Source organism: Euphorbia lathyris, chromosome 6, assembly GCF_963576675.1.
Source record: "Euphorbia lathyris chromosome 6, ddEupLath1.1, whole genome shotgun sequence".
In the NCBI taxonomy this organism is placed as follows: domain Eukaryota; kingdom Viridiplantae; phylum Streptophyta; class Magnoliopsida; order Malpighiales; family Euphorbiaceae; genus Euphorbia; species Euphorbia lathyris.
This window is the reverse complement of record NC_088915.1, coordinates 70,211,582-70,234,658: the sequence shown is the minus strand read 5'-3', so window position 1 is coordinate 70,234,658 and position 23,077 is coordinate 70,211,582. Positions and strand designations below refer to the sequence as shown.

At 36.8% G+C, this 23,077-nt stretch overlaps 1 protein-coding gene across 10 annotated transcripts; it reads right to left on the bottom strand.

The window, feature by feature from the left end:
- Positions 1-811: 811 nt before the first annotated feature.
- Positions 812-22,796, bottom strand: LOC136232248 (uncharacterized). 10 transcript variants are annotated; one of them, XM_066021303.1, is made up of 11 exons: positions 14,199-17,709; positions 4,813-5,056; positions 4,519-4,718; positions 4,353-4,436; positions 3,918-4,162; positions 3,624-3,836; positions 3,450-3,548; positions 3,271-3,369; positions 2,895-3,200; positions 1,347-1,381; positions 812-1,060 (listed from the first exon to the last, which is right to left on the bottom strand). In XM_066021303.1, exons 4-10 carry the CDS (start codon positions 4,372-4,374, stop codon positions 1,373-1,375), a joined length of 993 nt encoding a protein of 330 aa, XP_065877375.1. In that variant the 5' UTR covers positions 4,375-4,436; positions 4,519-4,718; positions 4,813-5,056; positions 14,199-17,709; the 3' UTR covers positions 812-1,060; positions 1,347-1,372. The 10 variants fall into 10 exon arrangements, 2 of the variants coding, with proteins under 2 accessions (XP_065877375.1, XP_065877376.1); XM_066021304.1 differs by having other exon boundaries at positions 4,813-5,008; XR_010690432.1 differs by lacking the exons at positions 812-1,060; positions 1,347-1,381; positions 2,895-3,200; ... (1 more) ...; positions 3,450-3,548; positions 3,624-3,836 and adding an exon at positions 22,434-22,796 and having other exon boundaries at positions 4,023-4,162; positions 4,324-4,436; positions 4,813-7,058; positions 14,199-15,263; positions 15,339-15,405.
- Between the last annotated feature and the right edge of the window lie 281 nt (positions 22,797-23,077).

The window sequence follows — 23,077 nt, the reverse complement described above, 5'->3', positions numbered from 1 at the left end:
TTCCTGGCCTAAAGAGAAATCTGTTGTCAATTGGGCAAATGGATGATGAAGGTTATTGTGTAATCTTTGCAGGTGGTATTTGGAAAATGACCAAAGGAGCCATGGCGGTTGCCCGTGGTGAGAAGGTTGGATCGTTGTACTTACACTACAAGAAATTTGGTCTATAACGAGAGTTAATCTCGTCGTTAATTAAATAAATATCGTCGTTATTAACTTATAACGACCGTATATACCGTCATCCACCCTCGTTAAAACCTCCGACGCTAAAGGTATTAATGACGGTATACCGTGTCCCGTCATTAAAACAAAACAACGACTGTATGCAGCCTGTCCTTACTACTCAATAATTAGGACAGTAATGACCGTCGTTGTTAAATGATTTCACCGTCGTTTTTAAGACGTATTAATGGGTGAATAAACAGTCATTATTTACATAATTCACCGTCGTTATTATGATATTTTAATGAGTGAATAAACAGTCGTTATTTCCGTTCTTCACCGTCATTATTATGAAACGTTAATGATTGAATATACGATCGTTATTTCCAAAAATCACCGTCATTGTTATTATACTTTAGCGAGTGAATAGACAGTCGTTATTATAACCTTTTAATAAGAAAATAAACCGTCATTATTTCCAATTTCTACCATCATTATTATAACATTCTCACGATATAATAGACCGTCATTATTTCTATATGTGCTGTCATTAGAAGTGATATTTTACAACTAAGAGATCAGTAATTATATCACGAATTAATGTGTTGTGAAGAATCTTCTAAATACACAATAAATACAAATTCAATAATTGAAACGCAAATTCAATAAAATATAAACCAATTTGTCATTTAACAAGATTGAAAATAAAAGTGCAAAACTATGAACTGAAATGTGTTCTTGTTCTTTCTAAAATAGGAAAACAAATCATCTTGTTTCGTACATTAATATGATATAATCAAAGGCATATATAATCTCCATGACATCTATAAAGCTACTTCAACAGTTTGTTCCAAATCTCATCCCAGAAGAATAATCCAACCGAACAGAACAATTAGCTCCGCTGTTACAAATGTAAACATCCAATAATAAGGGAAAGGTATAAGAGAAAAGAATAAGCAAAGACTTAGACAAAGCGTATTGGTCTATATTAGTAAGATGGACCAAAATAAACATTATTGGCATAATATTGAACATTATTGGTCTATATTAATCATATACTCCTATATTATAAGGTAATAAAGTTTGAAGATAAATAAACCTCAAGTACTTTTTCACTGTCCATACTTTTTCTTTTGTAGGTAAAATTAAATATATACTAAAACTCTCAAAGTAAAACAAAAACTTACTTGAATTTTGGGGAATAAATGAGAAGCTAGACGCCCTGGAGAAAGAAAAAATGAACTTAAAATTAAAAGATATAATGTAAAATATTATGAACTAATTTGCTGCCACATGTTATACATCATAAAAAAATGCCTATAAATAATTAGGCAGAATAAACAAGAGAATATGAGACATGTAATTACCAAATCATGCATCAAGAGTAAAAACTGTAAAAATGTATATTAGAATAGAAATTACAGCCTATTAAATCCTTAGCAACATAAGCATTCAATTTGCATTAACTTGATCACCCTGTAAACTATCATTCATTAATTCAAGGGAAAAGTACAAAAATAAACGCTATTGTTAGAGCCATTTTCAAGCATAAACTATGAGGATTAAAGATTGTCAAACAGGTACATTGAGGTTTATATCAAGTTTTTAATGTGCAACAATGGCTATTGAAATAAATTATTTGATTCAATCCAGCTAATTTCCAAGTTAAACTCAAAAAAGCACCAAATCTTAGACAAACATAAAGCTATGGAAAAATCCAACTGAGAAAATTTAAATTCTTTACTCTATCCAATAATCGTTGACAAATCAAACAATCTCATGTTGTTATTGTTATTACTAGGTTCAGCAAGTTACATGATGACAATTGTGTGTTTAGCTCAAACATCAACTCAAAACACACAATAACGCAAAACTGTTAACCCAAAAATGAAGCAAAAATTAATTGAAAAATTAAAGCAATTGAATTTTGATAGCCTGAACATGGTTTTTAAAACCTGGGACAACTTAATTTCTTCTACAAATTTAGAGCTATTTGCTTATAGTTAAGTTTTTAAGTATGCATTTGGGTTTAGTAATTTGTTTTCATATAAATTGTTTGCATTAAATTGTAAAACGCATCCCACAGCCAAACAAAATCTCAGAATTCAACTCTACTACTGAAAAGTCGGATTGTTATGTAATTTATGCATTGAAACTAAAATAATCAGCATCAAATATATCCCACGTGATTTTTGCACCAGATTAAAACAACAATTAAGAGGGATATGACACTGAGACACAAGATTTTTTTCTTTTTACAACTACAGTACACTAATGAAAATCTAAGCACACAAAGCATGAAGAAAAGCAAGGATAATAGACATAGTATAATTTCATTTCAAACTTCTCACTTTACTTCAAAACTCGATATCACCAGTTAGCTCTTAAACAAACTTTGGCAGAAAACAAAAATAATAATGCATCCCTAAATCCATTAAAACAACACACAAAAATGAAAAAGAATGTGAATATAAAACAATCCAAATTAACACCAACTAGATTCTTTTATCATTGAACTAGCACACACAATTTTTTCCCTATATTCAAGCACATTTTCCTACAAATAATTAGTCAGAAACAGTCAACTAACATTGAGAGAACACACATTCATATCCTTTGTATATCAATCCTTGAAAGCACTAATAAGAGACCTTATAAGGATGGCACTTTATCTAGAGTAATGATGCAACCAAGCTTAAGTAATAATATAATGAAATTAGAGGATATGAATGTACCTTTTGATGCTCATCATTAGTATTTGATGAAGTATTTGTATCTGAGTGTTCCACACGTTCATTCTCCACTTGGACTAATCGCTTTTCAATTTGCTCCAAACGATCCATAAGCTTACGGTTTTCCTCTTCCTTATCATGAAGCTTGGTCTTGAGTTCTTCGATTTGAGAAGTACTTTCAAAATGTTTTCGCTTCAAGCCACCTCCATAACCAAAGACACGACCATGGCGTTGTAGTCCGAAGCACCTTTCCACAACTTGTAAATTAGTAAGAGTTGGCTCTGACTCCATTGTCATCTTAAGTTCATCCTACAAATTTTAATTATGTCAAATATAATAAATATAATTCAATGGGATGACTTGACAAATTGGAACTTACATATTTTTTTCTTGTTTCTGGTTCAACTATGTTTTCATCAATCTTTCGAGTTTTAACAAAGACTTCTCTTACATCTGGCGGGTTGCCGTCTTTGCCTCCCTATAAAATGATTACAAATTAATAGAAAGGAAATATTGATAATCAAACTAATGAAAATTTTGAAAGAGTGATGAAAATACCATTTCATATATCACTTCCCTATGAGGCTTGCTTCCACAACGATGGATATGCATACTTTGTTGACAAACCCTATTCTGAGAATTTCTTGCGCTTATCTCCTATGAAATTACACCACCGACATCAAATTGAAAACCTTGTTAACTAAATTAGATTTAAGATGCACAAAATCATACCAGAAACTTTGCTGTATAGAATACGTTATTTACTAGCCATTCCCAATCTTTTGAATCCATGCCTTTAGCCACATTTTTCAAAGCCTCCACCTTACTTTCACAAGTCTTCACATACTTTTTATTCAATTCTGCCCTCCAATTTCCCCACAGTTCCTTCATATGCTCTAAGGTGTGAAGATAGTACGACTGGATATCAGGATGTTTAAAATACTCCTACATCAAATTGATTACAGCAAATATTATTAAATATATATTTTGAAATAGTTTAAATTGATTAGTGTTGAAACTACTTACTATAACTGTGTCCCACATGTGCTTTTTTGTGACATCACTTATATCCATCCATGTTTGTACCCGTATAGGACAAATATGTCGATTACGTACAATCTTCCCTAAATGCCTCAACCAATACTTCTGATTCTCTCCAACGCCACGATTGTTGTAGAAACATATGTCAAGTTTCTCTCCTTGTTTGAGAGAACAAATTTTTTTGTTCTTATTACAACCTCTAACTTTTCTCACAATTTTTGGAATGTCACCTAGAAAATGAATAAAAAAGAATTCAAAATAAGAAACAAACTCATACTAAGAATTCAGAATGTTCATGTTTTATCTTCTTAGGAAATTAAGCAAAATAAAACAAACACAAGAAAGTATACATTTATTGAAATGAAAGTATACATCAATTAAAGATGCTTACTCTTAACAAATGTTTCAGATATTACATACTTTGGATCACCAGATTTTCCATCCTCTGGGAGTTAGTTTGGCAACAACAAATTGACCAACAGCTTGTAATGGTAATTCAAGCTCCTAAATAAACAATATCATCATCATAAATTAATAATGCAAATATGTCCAACATAATAATTATTGAATAACAAAGAATATTTACCTTCTCTTTGCTAGGTGAGCTGATAGGTGTAAGACCATTCTCAATATCCAAGTTTTTATTCATAGTTATGAAAAATTCGACAATACTCGCAGTCTCCACCCCGTTACTAATAGCACCATATACCATCACTTTCTGATTTACCTTAAGCTCACCCATTATCTTTACATTTGTCACTATTGGTATGGGTGCAATATCAGAAGCTAATAACATGAAAATTTAGATAAGAGTTAGAGTGAAATAGGATATATAACTAAATGTTAAAATAGATTATCTTTAGCAATAATATGAAAGTACCTCGATTAGGATTGTCACTTGGCATGAAGATGTATGGCTGTAGAACCCGAATAATTTTTGAACATATTTAAGACATCTAAATCATTTTGTACTGGCCTTCCATCATCATCAGCAAATCTCAAGCCAACAGAATAAATATCGACAAAATTTTTGCATATGCTCAAAATGTCCAGGAAACAACATTCTTCGTTGAAACCTTTATCGTGGTATTGTAGATTACCAAAATGCACAATCAAACCAACATCTACAAAGCATTAATTTAATAAAGATAATTATAGTCGAATATATTAGAGATATACATAAGTTATTTACTCAATTATCTGTACAATCAGTTAGCTCCTATATTCTAGCCTAGACTCTAGATATAGTCATTCATTTAAACACAAACTGTAATCTGTATTTATACCATCCAGATAATCAATAACAGTCAGTGAACAATTATACTTGTTACATGGTATCAGAGCCTCTAGGACCAAATGGTCGAGGGTTCGAGTCCCGGCAACCTCATTAATGTGTGGAATTAAAAACATATGGCGGGATGGGCCAGTGTTGTGCACGCTGCAAGCCCAAGGGGCATTTGCGTGTGGGGCTGTGTCGGAGATTAATATAAGATCTATGATTGGGCCTTAACTATCAGTTCGAGCTTTTAGTTCAATCGGTTCCACGACATGGCTCTGATACCATATAACAAGTATAATTGTTCACTGACTGTTATTGATTATCTGGATGGTATAAATACAGATTACAGTTTGTGTTTAAATGAATGACTATATCTAGAGTCTAGGCTAGAATATAGGAGCTAACTGATTGTACAGATAATTGAGTAAATAACTTATGTATATCTCTAATACACCCCCGTAGTCGAAGGGTTCGGAGGCCGAACATTGAGACTATTTCTGAAGTCTTCAAAAAGCGGAGTGGGGAGTCCCTTTGTGAAGATGTCGGCAATCTGATATCTGGACGGGACATGGAGAACTCGAATGTTACCCTTAGCAACTCGTTCCCTGACAAAGTGGATGTCCATTTCAACATGCTTCGTTCGATGATGATGGATTGGATTACCTGTGAGATAAATGGCACTGACGTTGTCACAATACACAAGGGCGGATTTGTGAATAGGACATCCAAGCTCAAGGAGAAGATTCCGAATCCAACAAGTTTCGGATACAACATTTGCCACTCCACGATATTCGGCTTCGGCACTAGATCGAGAGAGAGTGGGCTGTCGTTTTGCTGACCAAGACACAAGATTATCTCCTAGAAATACACAGTAGCCTGAAGTTGACCGCCGAGTATCCGGACATCCGGCCCAGTCCGCATCAGTATAAGACGTCAATTGGCAAGGAGAGGAAGCTAGTAAGGTGAGACCAAAATCGAGTGTACCTTGAATGTACCGAAGAATACGTTTGAGGGCTGCCATATGAGGTGTCTTGGGGTCGTGCATGAATAAACAAATCTGTTGAATGGCATAGGAGATGTCCGGTCTAGTCAGAGTAAGGTATTGCAGAGCCCCTGCAAGCTGTCTATATTCTGTGGGGTTGGAATAAGTGGAACCAGAGGAGATACTGAGTTTTTGCTTGGTGTCAACTGGAGTGGAAGCTGAGTTACAATTTGCGAGACCGGCTTTGGCGATTATTTCTGTAGCATATTTTCTTTGGGAGAGAAATAGTGATCCTGGTGAATGGGTGACTGAAATGCCCAAGAAATAATGTGAGGGTCCCAAATCCTTCATTGCAAACTCAGAATTTAATTTGGACAGAATAGATTGCTGAAGCTGATCAGACGATGTGACAAGGACAATGTTGTCAACATACAGAAGTATATAGGCCGTGTCTGAACCGTTCTGATGGATGAACAGAGAATGATCAGATATGCTGTTTCGGAATCCCATTGTCGTCATAAACGAAGCAAATCGATGATACCAGGCCCGGGGTGCTTGTTTTAGACCATAGAGGGACTTTTGAAGCAAACAGACATGATCAGGGTACTTTGAATCACGAAACCCCAACGGCTGGTGCATATATACTATTTCATTCAAATCTCCATGGAGGAAAGCATTTTTAACATCAAGCTGACGAAGATTCCAATTTTTGGATAGTGCAATACTTAGGACAGCCCGAATAGTAGCCGGTTTAACGACAGGACTGAACGTTTCACCACAATCAACACCTGACAATTGTCCTGACCCATTACCCACTAATCTGGCTTTGTAGCGCTCAAATGACCCGTCTGCCTTTGTTTTGTGCCTGAAAATCCACCAACTACGAATAATATTAGCAAATTTTGGACGGGGTACTAGTACCCACGTCTTATTTTCAATTAAAGCTTCAAATTCGTCGGTCATAGCCTGTGTCCAATTTGGATCACGCAAGGCTAGGATTGGTGTTTTGGGTAAAGGGGAAATGGCGGGGGATGTAGAGACAGACAGGTTAAGCATTCGTCGTGGTTTATGAATGCCATGTTGGGCACGGGTGGTCATGGTGTGTGTGTTGGGTAGGGTGTCGGGTAGGCTATGCGAATCGGTTTGTGAATCTGATCCTGCAGTAGATTGGGATTGTACTGGTGAATTAGGGGAGACGGAACGAGCAGAGGACCTGACACTAGACGAAGACGCAGGAGATTGGTGTGATTTGGATACAAAGGACGGAGAGGACGATGGCGTTGAGACGTGACGCGGGCTAGTGGAAGGTGTCAAGGACGACGAAGGCGTGGCAATTTCACGTGAAACAGACGAATTGGTGGAATGGACTGGGGACGCAGAGGACGACTCGACAGACGGGTGCGAAAAAATTAGAGAGGGGTCGAGGACGTTGGGGGTGGACGACGTGGAGAGGGGGGGCGTAGGTGATGCTTGGGATGCGCTAGGCGCAGAAGAAAGAAAATTGTCAGGGGCCGGGAAACAGGATGTTTCGCATTGTGATGGTGCAGGTGCGCTAGACTCGTATGGAGCCGAGGCATGCGCAAATGGGTATATGGACTCATTAAATATGACGTGACGGGAAACTATTATTTTGTGTGAGGACAGATCATAATATTTATAGCCTCTATGGTTTGAGGGATACCCGAGGAAGACACAGGGAGAAGAACGTGCTTCAAGTTTATGACGGGTGGTTAACGAAATTAACGGAAAACAAAGACATCCGAAGACCCGTAGGTGATCGTAAGTTGGGTCTCGCTGATATAGTATTTTCGTGGGAGATTGATAATCAAGAATTTTGTGAGGATAGATATTAAGAAGGTAGGTTGCAATTTCTAAAGCATGATGCCAAAATTTGAATGGAATTGAGGCATGATTAATAACAGTCCGAACAACATTATTAATAGTTGTGATTATGCGTTCGGACTTCCCGTTTTGAGGTGATGTGTAGGGACATGAAAAACGAAATTGCATCCCGTGATCATTGCAGAATTGACGAAAAGAGTTATTATTAAATTCTCCCTCATTGTCACATTGAAATACTTTGATATCACGCTCAAATTGAGTGCGAACAAAGGAGCGGAATTGAATAAAGACAGAATAGACTTGAGATTTGTTAGCTAAAGGAAAGGTCCACAGAAAATTGGTATAATTATCCAGGAACAAAACATAGTAACGATGACCACTAGAACTTAAAACAGGAGAAGTCCATATGTCACTGTGAATTAAATCAAACGGCATACAAGCAAAATTATGAGAAGATTGAAATGGTAATTTAACTTGTTTTCCATTAACACAGGAAGAACAAACAGAAGCATTTTTATTCCTATTACATGAAATCAAATTCTTATTCAAAAGAGCATTCATAATGGGAAGCCGTGGATGTCCTAAACGGTTGTGCCAAACATCAAAAGATAGTGCGATAAAGACAGACAAAGAGGAGTGTGTTGTGGATGGACTAGATATGACTGGATAGAGGTCCCCGGTACTGTTACATCTCATGATATGTGTATCCGTCTGTAAATCCTTCACAGAAAAACCGAATGGGTCAAATTCGACAGAAACTTGGTTATCTTTGGTAAACTGACGGATAGAAATAAGATTTTTGATAAGTTGAGGTGCATGCAAGACATTTTTTAAATGTAAAGGTTGGCTTTTAGTAGGTAAACTAGCATGACCAGATCCACAAATAGGAACACAGTGACCATTACCGACAATGATATTTTCATTAAAGCTTGAATTGAAATAAGAGGTGAGTGTACCTTGGTTAGCCGTCATGTGAGATGTGGCTCCCGTGTCCATGTGCCATTGATCAGGAGGTGGTGAGATTGTCATTGTGTGCATGGCCTCTGCAATATCCGTTTGCATATATGGCTGTGGTGCCATATTAATGTACGCTTGTTGACTACCGGGTCGAGGACCAAGAATTCCCTGCTGAGGTTGTGGTCGACCAGATTGGTATTGTGGTTGCCATGTGTTTGTAGGAAACGGACAAGGTGGAGTTGCCCATGGCTGTGGCTGCCTCCATGATTGAGTATAAGCCTAAGGAGGTGGTGAAGACGGGCGGTAATGCGGTGGTGCCGCCGATCTGTACTGATTACGGCCTCCTCGTCCGCGATATGGGCGATTCCCATATCGGCCGCCGCGGTTAGTGTTGCCGGAGCGGTGATGCGGCTGGCGCGTCGGAGGAAATGGAGAGGGCGACGCTGTCTGTTCGATGGAAGAAGCCGTGAGGGCTACTGGAGTAGGCGGGTTGCTGGCCTTTTTATATCGAGCCGTTTCCTCTAGGATCAACATTGATCGAGCTTTGTTAAAGGATGGGAGGGGATCTCCATGGCGGAGTTGGGTGCCAACAGTATCATATGCATCAGTGAGACCCGAGATGAGTTGAAGAACCATCTGGTCATTGGTAACAGGACAGTCGACGTTGGAAAGTTGATCGGATAAGGATTTCAAGTGTTGACAGTAGGCTGAAATATCAGAAAAAATCATCAAGTTTAGTTTTGGAGAACTCTTGTTGAAGAAACAGGGCACGGGAGTTCTTATTATCAGAAAAGATGTCTTGGAGACTGCTCCAGGCAGAAGCAGCAGAGGAATCAGCTTCAATAATTGTGTGAAGCAGGTCGAGGGAGATAGTGCTATAGATCCATTGGAGGACTATGGCATCGATACGGGACCAAAGTTCAGGGTTTGTAGTTTGGAGGGAGTTGTCAGAATTTGCTTCAGGTAAGGGAAGTATGTGGTCTAGTACTTGGAAAGCTTTGGCGTGAAGTTTGAACAAGGCGGCCCAGGACGGATATGTGCCTTTTTCAATATCTAGGGTAATTTTGATGAAGGTGGTGATGTTGGATATGGTTAAGGAGGGATGGTGATTAGGGTTCTTATCTGAGTTGTTAATGTGGGAATTGGTATTGGGAGGTGTTCTGGTGGTTGAGGTTTCGGTATTGGTACTCATGGCTGCGACAGGGGCGAGTTTGCAGTGATTCGGATTTTGGTTTTGATCGAGAGAAGACAATTAAGGATAGGCGGCGCCGGACAGAGGAGCGGCGGCGACTGTGAGAGGGAAGAGGTGTTGCGAGATAAGGGAAGATAGGAAGAGGAGGGTAGGGTTAGGTCTCTGATACCATGTAACAAGTATAATTGTTCACTGACTGTTATTGATTATCTGGATGGTATAAATACAGATTACAGTTTGTGTTTAAATGAATGACTATATCTAGAGTCTAGGCTAGAATATAGGAGCTAACTGATTGTACAGATAATTGAGTAAATAACTTATGTATAGCTCTTTACCACCTCCTTGGGCTTATACTCAATCATGGGGGCAGCCACAGCCATGGGCAACTCCACCTTGTCCGTTTCCTACAAACACATGGCAACCACAATACCAATCTGGTCGACCACAACCTCAGCAGGGAATTCTTGGTCCTCGACCCGGTAGTCAACAAGCGTACATTAATATGGCACCACAGCCATATATGCAAACGGATATTGCAGAGGCCATGCACACAATGACAATCTCACCACCTCCTGATCAATGGCACATGGACACGGGAGCCACATCTCACATGACGGCTAACCAAGGTACACTCACCTCTTATTTCAATTCAAGCTTCAATGAAAATATCATTATCGGTAATGGTCACTGTGTTCCTCTCCGTCTGTCTTTACCGCACTATCTTCTGATGTTTGGCACAACCGTTTAGGACATCCAGGGCTTCCCATTATGAATACTCTTTTGAATAAGAATTTGATTTCATGTAATAGGAATAAAAATGCTTCTGTTTGTTCTTCCTGTGTTAATGGAAAACAAGTTAAATTACCATTTCAATCTTCTCATAATTTTGCTTGTATGCCGTTTGATTTAATTCACAGTGACATATGGACTTCTCCTGTTTTAAGTTCTAGTGGTCATCGTTACTATGTTTTGTTCCTGGATAATTATACCAATTTTCTGTGGACCTTTTGTTTAGCTAACAAATCTCAAGTCTATTCTGTCTTTATTCAATTCCGCTCCTTTGTTCGCACTCAATTTGAGCGTGATATCAAAGTATTTCAATGTGACAATGGGGGAGAATTTAATAATAACTCTTTTCGTCAATTCTGCAATGATCACGGGATGCAATTTCGTTTTTCATGTCCCTACACATCACCTCAAAACGGGAAGTCCGAACGCACAATCAGAACTATTAATAATGTTGTTCGGACTATTATTAATCATGCCTCAATTCCATTCAAATTTTGGCATCATGCTTTAGAAATTGCAACCTACCTTCTTAATATCTATCCTCACAAAATTCTTGATTATCAATCTCCCACGAAAATACTATATCAGCGAGACCCAACTTACGATCACCTACGGGTCTTCGGATGTCTTTGTTTTCCGTTAATTTCGTCAACCACCCGTCATAAACTTGAAGCACGTTCTTCTCCCTGTGTCTTCCTCGGGTATCCCTCAAACCATAGAGGCTATAAATATTATGATCTGTCCTCACACAAAATAATAGTTTCCCGTCACGTCATATTTAATGAGTCCATATACCCATTTGCGCATGCCTCGGCTCCATACGAGTCTAGCGCACCTGCACCATCACAATGCGAAACATCCTGTTTCCCGGCCCCTGACAATTTTCTTTCTTCTGCGCCTAGCGCATCCCAAGCATCACCTACGCCCCCCCCCTCTCCACGTCGTCCACCCCCAACGTCCTCGACCCCTCTCTAATTTTTCCGCACCCGTCTGTCGAGTCGTCCTCTGCGTCCCCAGTCCATTCCACCAATTCGTCTGTTTCACATGAAATTGCCACGCCTTCGTCGTCCTTGACACCTTCCACTAGCCCGCGTCACGTCTCAACGCCATCGTCCTCTCCGTCCTTTGTATCCAAATCACACCAATCTCCTGCGTCTTCGTCTAGTGTCAGGTCCTCTGCTCGTTCCGTCTCCCCTAATTCACCAGTACAATCCCAATCTACTGCAGGATCAGATTCACAAACCGATTCGCATAGCCTACCCGACACCCTACCCAACACACACACCATGACCACCCGTGCCCAACATGGCATTCATAAACCACGACGAATGCTTAACCTGTCTGTCTCTACATCCCCCGCCATTTCCCCTTTACCCAAAACACCAATCCTAGCCTTGCGTGATCCAAATTGGACACAGGCTATGACCGACGAATTTGAAGCTTTAATTGAAAATAAGACGTGGGTACTAGTACCCCGTCCAAAGTTTGCTAATATTATTCGTAGTTGGTGGATTTTCAGGCACAAAACAAAGGCAGACGGGTCATTTGAGCGCTACAAAGCCAGATTAGTGGGTAATGGGCCAGGACAATTGTCAGGTGTTGATTGTGGTGAAACGTTCAGTCCTGTCGTTAAACCGGCTACTATTCGGGCTGTCCTAAGTATTGCACTATCCAAAAATTGGAATCTTCGTCAGCTTGATGTTAAAAATGCTTTCCTCCATGGAGATTTGAATGAAACAGTATATATGCACCAGCCGTTGGGGTTTCGTGATTCAAAGTACCCTGATCATGTCTGTTTGCTTCAAAAGTCCCTCTATGGTCTAAAACAAGCACCCCGGGCCTGGTATCATCGATTTGCTTCGTTTGTGACGACAATGGGATTCCAAAACAGCATATCTGATCATTCTCTGTTCATCCATCAGAACGGTTCAGACACGGCCTATATACTTCTGTATGTTGACGACATTGTCCTTGTCACATCGTCTGATCAGCTTCAGCAATCTATTCTGTCCAAATTAAATTCTGAGTTTGCAATGAAGGATTTGGGACCCTTACATTATTTCTTGGGCATTTCAGTCACCCATTCACCAGGATCACTATTTCTCTCCCAAAGAAAATAATCGCCAAAGTCGGTCTCGCAAATTGTAACTCAGCTTCCACTCCAGTTGACACCAAGCAAAAACTCAATATCTCCTCTGGTTCCACTTATTCCAACCCCACAGAATATAGACAGCTTGCAGGGGCTCTGTAATACCTTACTCTGACTAGACCGGACATCTCCTATGCCGTTCAACAGATTTGTTTATTCATGCACGACCCCAAGACACCTCATATGGCAGCCCTCAAACGTATTCTTCGGTACATTCAAGGTACAGTCGATTTTGGTCTCACCTTACTAGCTTCCTCTCCTTGCCAATTGACGTCTTATACTGATGCGGACTGGGCCGGATGTCCGGATACTTGGCGGTCAACTTCAGGCTACTGTGTATTTCTAGGAGATAATCTTGTGTCTTGGTCAGCAAAACGGCAGCCCACTCTCTCTCGATCTAGTGCCGAACCCGAATATCGTGGAGTGGCAAATGTTGTATCCGAAACTTGTTGGATTCAGAATCTTCTCCTTGAGCTTGGATGTCCTATTCACAAATCCGCCCTTGTGTATTGTGACAACGTCAGTGCCATTTATCTCACAGGTAATCCAATCCATCATCATCGAACGAAGCATGTTGAAATGGACATCCACTTTGTCAGGGAACGAGTTGCTAAGGGTAACATTCGAGTTCTCCATGTCCCGTCCAGATATCAGATTGCCGACATCTTCACAAAGGGACTCCCCACTCCGCTTTTTGAAGACTTCAGAAATAGTCTCAATGTTCGGCCTCCGAACCCTTCGACTACGGGGGTGTATTAGAGATATACATAAGTTATTTACTCAATTATCTGTACAATCAGTTAGCTCCTATATTCTAGCCTAGACTCTAGATATAGTCATTCATTTAAACACAAACTGTAATCTGTATTTATACCATCCAGATAATCAATAACAGTCAGTGAACAATTATACTTGTTACAGAATATAACAACAAAAATACAACATTTTACCATCAAATTGCAGATGCAGATGCAGTATAAATTTACAAAAAAAAAATTCAATTTTGTATAAATAGAAACTATTTTAAAGAAATTATATAAATGGAAAACTACCTTAAAGAAATTGAAAAATACCTTTAAGGTTCTCTTTTCTTGGAGTAACACCCTTTGGAGTGTCTTCGGTACTTTTATCATGAGGTACTCTTGAATGTTGGAAAGCACTCAATACTCGATTTTTGTTTCCGAGTTTGCCTGGCTGGATGAACTTTTTGCGAGTAGGAAGTTGGCTTGATTGCATTTTCACCTCAAATTGAAAAAAGGTATATGCAATATTTGTCAATAGAAAACTATAGCACACAAACAAAATGAGCATAAGGAATTAATATTGAACATATTTGAAAGGAAGTGCATGTCTGAGCATTTTACTTATTTAAAGAAGTCAAATAATATAACGACTTCAAACATGTGACACATCAGAAAATAATAATGAACATATTGAAAAAAAAAATCCCAGCTTCAAGATATTATTTACCGCTTTCTTTTCTTTTTAGATTTTGACACATCATAAGTAATTGGTAATGAATCACTTCGTGCCCAATTTTTCCCGTCTGTTGTATTCAATGAAGTGCCACATTGAAACTTGAATGATTCACCCTCTTGATAAGCCTCACCAAGATCATCAAAATTCTCATTGTCATCATCTATTTTAGAAGACATATTGTATGAATCTCGTGGTTGTGTCTTAATAACAACATGCCAATTCTTATTAGCATTATCTATAGCATAAAAGACTTGAGAAGCTTGACTTGCTAGAATAAATGGTTCATTTGTTCTCAAACAACGTTGAGGATTGATACAAATGAATCCAAATTCATCTATTTTTTATCCCCTCACATTGTCATGAACGTCAAACCATTTACATTTGAATAGGACAACTCTTTTCTCACCAAGATACTGCAATTCAAGAATCTCAGTTAAAATCCCATAATAATCAATAGGTCCTCCCTCATTTCCAACATCACTGCTCACACACACACCACAATTTTGTGTTCTACGTCGTTTATCACAATCTTCAATGCGAAACCTATACCCATTCACAATATAACCATCAAAGTTTGTAGCATATTGGGATGGACCACGACATAATGACAACAAATCTCGAATATTGGATTCCTTGCTAGATGCATACATTTTTGCAACCTACAATAAAATTACATATGAGACATTTAAATGTGGTATATATTTTCTTAATGAAGAGTTTAAAGATATACTCACTGTATCTTTAAACCAATCATTAAAAGATTGTTGTGGCTGAATACTTTCTCGAATCTGGGAATACTGTCTGCAACGAATTTTTAGAAATTATTAATCATAATTATTTAAGAATTTAAAATACAATCATATCTCTTCAAGATATTGACTTACTCGAGAAAAGGTATGACTTCATCACAATTATTTATGACATATGCATGTGCTTCCACCCATTCATCGTTTGCAAGATTACGAGGCTTAGCAGACCCAAGCCCTCGCCCGTGTTGCGAAAATAAGGAAAATCCACCATCAAAATAATCTGAACAACCATCGTCATTTCTATTTGGTCTATTAAATTTTGTCTCAATACCATTCAAGTACCTTGAGCATAGAGTCATGCACTCTTTTGCAATATACCCCTCTGCAATTGACCCTTCTGGACAAGCCATATTACGAATGAGAAGTTTTAAATCATGTAATGTCCGCTCAATAGGGTACATCTAATGAAATTGTACAGGGCCACATATCAAAGCTTCATCAGCCAAATGAATCGGCAAATGAACCATTATATCGAAAAAGGAAGGAACAAAACATTGTTCCAATTTACATAGAGTTATAGGAATCTGATTGCGAATTTCTTCCAACTCTTCTGCCTTTAATGCCTTAGCACTCAAACTAATAAAGAATAAAGATAGTTCGATAAGGGGTTCGCAAACATTTTTTGGAAGGAGGCCAAGTATTGCAAGAGGAATTAGATGTTGCAATAAAACATGACAATCATGACTCTTCAAACCAGAAATTTTATGCTCTTTCATTTTCACACTTTGAGAAATGTTAGATGAGAAACCATCAGGGACCTTTAGTTGCTTAAAAAATGAACAAAACGAGTGCTTCTCATCATGAGATAACATGTAAGATGCTACAGGAATCTCAAACTTATCCTCCTTGAGAATCAAATGCAAGTCTGGACGAATGTTCATTGCCTCCAAATCTTTGCGAGATTGCTTAGTGTCTTTAGTCTTCCCTTTCACGTTCATGATTGTCCCAACAATATTATCACATATGTTCTTCTCAATGTGCATCACATCCAAATTGTGTGGTAACAAAAGACTACTCCAATATGGAAGTTCAAAGAATATGCTTTTCTTGTTCCAATTGTCACCTCTATCTGCATGTGATATTTTTGCCTTCTTGCTAAGGTCTTTACTCAAGATGATTCCCTCAAGGCTAGTAACTTGAGCAATGATATCAATTCCAGAGAGTGATTTCGGTGGTGGCCTCAATTCTTGAGTACCATCAAACTTTTTTTTTATCTTTTCTCCATCTGTGCTTGCTATCAAGAAATCGGCGATGTCCCATGTAACATTGCTTCTTACAATTAGCTAACCTCAAGGAACAAGTGTCTTTGTTACAACAAGGACAAGCCATCTTACCTTTTGTACTCCAACCAGACAAATTTGCATATGCAGGAAAGTCATTGATAGTCCATAACAAGGATGCATGTAACATAAAGTTTTGTCTTGTCGACACATCGAATGTTGCAACTCCTACTTCCCACAAATCTTTTAATTCTTCGACTAAAGGTTGGAGATAGACATCAATTGCATCTCCTGGACCATCAGGACCCGGTATAAGGGTAGAAAGGATAAAATTAGGTTCTTTCATGCACATCCAAGGTGGCAAATTGTATGGAATTAATATGACTGGCCAAATACTATATGAAGTTTTAGAATGATTAAATGGCTGAAAACCATCACTAGCAAGGCCAAGTCTTACATTACGAGAATCAGAGGAAAAGCTTTTATGAACATCATCAAAGGTCTTCCAAACGAGGGAATCAGCATGGTGTCTCATAACTCCATCATCTACTCTACCTTCCTTATGCCATCGCATCAAAGAAGATGTCTTCTTTGACATAAACAATCATTGAAGTTTTGGCTTTAAAGGAAAATAACGCATTGTCTTGACTGGTATTTTCTTTCCATTTTTCCGAAGTTTAGTTTCCCCATTACGAATATCATCTTTCCATCTTGAGAGACCACATATTTTGCACCTATCCAAATTTTCATCTTCTTTCCAATACAACATACAATCTTTGACACATGCATCAATCTTGTCATAAGAGAGACCAATATCTTTTATAATTCTTTTTGCCTCATAATATGATTCTGGCAAAGTAGAACCATTTGGGAGTATTTCTTTTAACACTTGCAATAACATGTCAAATGATTTATTACTCCACCGACCAACACTTTTGATGTATAGTAATTTGACAAGCGCATCCAACTTAGAGGTCTTGCAACCAGGGTAAACTACTTTATCTAAATCTTGTAATAACCTATACAATTTCTTCGCTTCATCATTGGGTTCCTCTTCATTCAATTCAATATCAGGATATATATCATTTATAATATCTTCAGCCCAATCATCATCATCATCATCATTATCACTATCATCTTCATCATATTCTTCTTCATCAGAATCAAGATCATGTCGTCTTTCACCATGATGATACCAAAAGGTATAGTTTTCCATTATTCCATTTGTTATTAAATGTTTGTGAACCAAGTTTCGAGTTCCGGAATTGGTGTTGTTACACCTAACACATGGACATCGAATTTCGTATGCTTCTCCTGTTTTTTTGAAAGCGTAGTTCAAGAATTCTATAACACCAATATTATACTCTTCACTCAACCGATCTATCTTAGTAAGTCTTATCCATTCTTTATTAGGTGTCATTCTCCTAAAATCATCAAATAAAGAAACACATGAAGAATAGAACATGCAACAACAAAACAATTAATACACTGAAATATAAATGTAATAATAATTATAATAATACAGTTAACTCAAACCATTAACCAAATTCATCTAAAAAAGAGTATTATTTTAGTTTCTTAAATTAATTCTTCATGATGAGGGTTTTTGTTGTGATAGTACCAATCCACACAGTAAAAAATATAATTTGACAGTTTCATATACTAAACCAAGTTTATTAAAAGCTGAAGCCATTGTCTATTTGAGTGACTAAAAAACTCTATGTTTCTACCATATTTCATTGACTAGTTCTACATATATATATATATATAGGGAGAGAGAGAGAGAAAGTTACATGAGTAGAACTGGTCTGCTGTGTTAAGTGTTTTCCTTTGGTGAGCCATATATATATATATATATACATACAATGATGATAGACTCCAAATCAGATGGCATCATTTTTCACAGCCCAACATTGAGGTCTTATTGTGTCTAAAGCCTCAAATGTATCAGATGGAGAAAGGGTGAATGTGGAGATGAAGAACAATGAAGAAGAAAGTGTTAATGGAAGGAGAGATTTGGTGTTTGTAGCAGCAGCTGCTACTACTATTGCTGAATTTTCATTTGGCAAAGTTGCGGTGGCTGAAATTGAGCCGCTGAGAGGGACACCAGAAGCTAAGAGGAAGTAAGTGTTAATGGATGGAGAGATTTGGTGTTTGTAGCAACTGTTGTTGCTGTTACTGCATTTTCATTTGGGGAAGTTGTGATGGCTGAAAATTAGCCGATGAGAGGGACACCAAAAGCTAAGAAGAAGTATGGTCCTATTACACCTTACAATGCCTAATGCTAGTATTTGTCGCAAATGATACATTTTCACTTCTTTGTATTATTTAGATCGATGTAAAAGTTGTGAACTTTCTTGTATCATTTTCATTGCGGAATTCTTAATTTTCTCTATCTTCATTTCATTCTCTGGTTATTCTTTAACTACTTCACAAATTTAAGTAGATGTTCCTCTCCAATTTAATAATTTGGGGTGTTGGTTTCGTGTACATATTATTGTTGCTACAACTCTTAACTTTAAAACCTCAAATACAGATGCTTTGCTCTATAATTCAATCAAAGGTACAAAATTTAAGATGAAAAGTTCAAATTTTGACAAGTCTCATTTCTGGGGAGGGATCAAAGACTCAATCTAGTTCAGAGATTCATAATGGGTGTTTTGTCACTCCAAACTTTACTTTGGAGGTCGGATCATACAGATTAGATTTATGCTTATTTCGGTTCTTATTCTAGACTTATTCCAGAACTCGATCATGCAGATCCTAATTAACAAGTTGGATTACAATTAGGGAAATTTATCCCCTATCTTATATTAATCAAATCAGATTTTGTAATTAATTACACATTCAATTAGCTAATGCAATACACACGTTATTTTTCTAGATTCTTTTTTCCTCCTCGAGGTATGTATTTTTATGATTAGTATGGCCAGGTTTAAGGATATTAGTTTGTAGGTTTTTAAGGATGTTTTGAGCTGTTGACTTTGTAGATCTACTACTACTTTAAGGTAAGAATAAGAAGTTGTATGTTTGGATTAATGTGGATTGGATTTTTTATGATATCAGCTAACATAGCACATAACAGGTGATTAGATTTGGGTTCTGCATAACTTTCAAACAATGTTTTCAGAACCTAACTGTATATTAAACTAGATTTATAATTGGGTTAAGGATCATTTGGTTCAACCAATTGACTCGGATTGGTCGGACTGGATGACATAATAATAATTAAATAAATAATATAATATATATTTATATATAATTATAATTATAATAACTTATTATAATCCAAACACTTAGCAAAGACAAAACTCATTCTCTGATGTTGCATCAAGATAGTTCAGCTCATAAGGTCTTAACCTTAAATGATTTTCTGCTTTAACTCTTCCTAAGTTCACCTCATCCAAGCTTTTATTTTTTCAATAAAGTCAGCAAATAACTTAGCACATGCAGCAACTAGTTAATTTAGTTAATTAATCAATTAGTTCATAGCAAAATTAGACAATAGCTTGCGGAGAAGAATCAAGAGAGAGAACACGCAAAAGGGAAGCAGCCGAGACTGAGAGAGCAAAGTAGAAGACTAAGAACAGAAGAAAATCGAAGAAGAAGCACGGTTGTCGAGAGTTTTCGAATGACTTTTCAATTTTTATTTTTAATAATTAAAAAAAACAGGGTGAATCCGGTTCCCTGGTTGACACCAGTTTCAGACGGGTTGTTGCAAATTGAAAAACCCATACTAACCCAAACCGGAAAGCAATCCAATTCCGGTCCAATTCCGACAACATTACTTTCAATCTTTGTCTTCACTATAAATTATTCTGAACACATTAATTCTTAGTAATTTTGATTAGGAAAAGTCCTATAGCATTACTACATTCTAAAGAAGTGAAAATCCTATCAATAGAAATGACATTTTACACAGGCTATAACTTATATAGAAGCCATAAAATATTATAGGGGTAAGGTATTAAAACAGATTTATGGTTTTTGGAGAAGTATCAATTTAGGCTCCACGTACAAAATAACACCAATATAGGCTTAACATTTTAAAAAATATCAATTTAGGCCTCGATAACGGAACGAGACATGTCATTGATATTACTCCGTTAAGTTCTATCAATTGTACGTGGAGGGAGAAGTCAGAACTTAATGGACTAATAGGAATGACGTGTCCAATCCATTATCCGAGGTCTAAATTGTTACTTTTTTAAACGTCAAGCCTATATTGATCCTATTTTGTACGTGGAGCCTAAAATTGATAACCATAAATCTGTTTTGGTACCTTATCCCAATATAATAATATAAATCTGTTTTGTTACCTTATCCCAATATAATAATATATAGTGGCCAAATAATATATATTCTAATTTGGGTCCATGAACTGATAGGATTAATAAGAAGAGACTTTCTTTCTTTCTAATTCTAAGATCCTAAATAGTGTAATCAGTACCATAAGAGTAAATGCAGTGTCATTTTCATCTATGCTTAAAAGTGAGACCCCAACAAATGAATGATAATTACGTTAGATACAATTCTTAGTTTCTTATATTTTGTGAAATATTGACATAAGATAGTTGGCACATGTCAAGTTAATATGAAAACTACTTTTTTGGTTGATTTAATTACAAACAACACTCTTAAATATTGTTGGTAAAACCATTTACTATCATTTTCTGTACCTTTTTCTGTTTTGATTATTACTTTATGTATCTTCAAATTTTTGTTAAACTACTTATCCATTTGATGTTGTTTCTATATCTGTTACAGGATAGGGCATTTTATATCACCATTTACTATCATTCTACCTTAAGGTTTTAATGTGGTGCAAAGGTTACCACTTGAACTGAAGGTTTAGAGTTTTTTCTAGAAAAAAAGGTAGGGGAAGGACTCCAAATAATAGGTGACCTTTAGCTGGCCAGGGTGAAGTAGAAAGTTGGACACACTTAGTTATACATTTTAGGCATGTTTTACAATGTCTGAACTGATAAACTGAATAAATAAATTGAATCAGATGCAGTGACATAAAAATACATTGATGAAAAGTGCTGCTCTACACTTTCGTATAATACCTATATATTGCCCTGTAATATTAACAGAAAATGAAGGATTTTATTGAAAATTGAAGAAATAACAGCTACAGTAATCAAAATGATACTTCTGCAAAACAGAATTACTTAATACACCTAATGAATCAATAATCCATGACAAGTGATAAAAGGACATTTGGACCTATGAGTTGGCTCTTTAATTGCAAAATTTAACATATTCATAGACACAGTAAATTCAAGAAAGCAATGCACTAGGAACATATTCGGGTAAGTTGGTTGTGTTGTTCATTATGGTTGTATCCTTCTGCTTGCTTCTATCAATATAGACTTGACACTGTATCCTCATTTGAACCCAAATACATAGAAACTGAATTTGTATAGTTTTTTAATTCCTTATATTTATAAGTTTTTTTGTTTTTGCACTCAATTAACACTGTACCCTCATGTTCACCACATCCCTCATCTCTCTAATCTTAATTCGTACTAGCCCTAAAAAGCTTAACCTTATCAATCTACTTTATAGGTTTCCAGTTTCAGAGTTTAAGCAAATAAAAACCGACAGCAATTTCTCTGAAATAAATAAAACCAGTCTTACCGATTTGGGAACAAAATTTCTAAACAACAAAAAAAAGCACAATCAAATTATACAACACTGAAAATTTAACAATTCCACTAAAAAATCAACTTATATTAAGATGAATTCCACCAATTGACTTTTAATTTTCATAAATTGGAACATTGAACAAACATACCTGAGTTATGCTAAAGCTTCAACTTTATCTTTTCACTGCTGGTAGACGTTGAGTTACGGAACAATTTCAACACTTTAACTTTTTGGTGCTCGTGAAAGTTTTCTGAACTTATCTATACCGAATATAGAGAAAAAAATGGAATGAATGGAGGTGTGGAGATGGTGTGGGCGACAATGATGCATAACGTGAGGTTTGGGGGTTGTGCTCGTGAAAGTATCTAGATTGATACAGAATGTAAATGCGATTACGAAACAGAGGAGGCGTGGAGATGTTGAGCGTGGCGGCCAGGTTAACATCGTGAGGTTTTGGGGGAAATCGTCTTCTCAAAATATCATTATCCCCAATATTTAGGGATTTGCTTCAGAGTTCGTTTTGCTACAGAGTTTGTTTTGTTTTCAACGACCCCACTATATTAATTTGGGTGCTATATCTATTTAATTTAGGTAAAAATAGAATTTCCTACTTAGAGTGGAATTTTTTTTTTACAAAAATTTAATAAGATTTTAGCGCCAAATTTCTGAAGATTTATTGTGAAGGTAGTATTAATAAATAATGACCGTCTTTTTCTAGTTAATAAATGATAATATCAATAACGACAGTAATATGTGTTAATAACAACAACTTCAATTTACAGTCGTTAATAA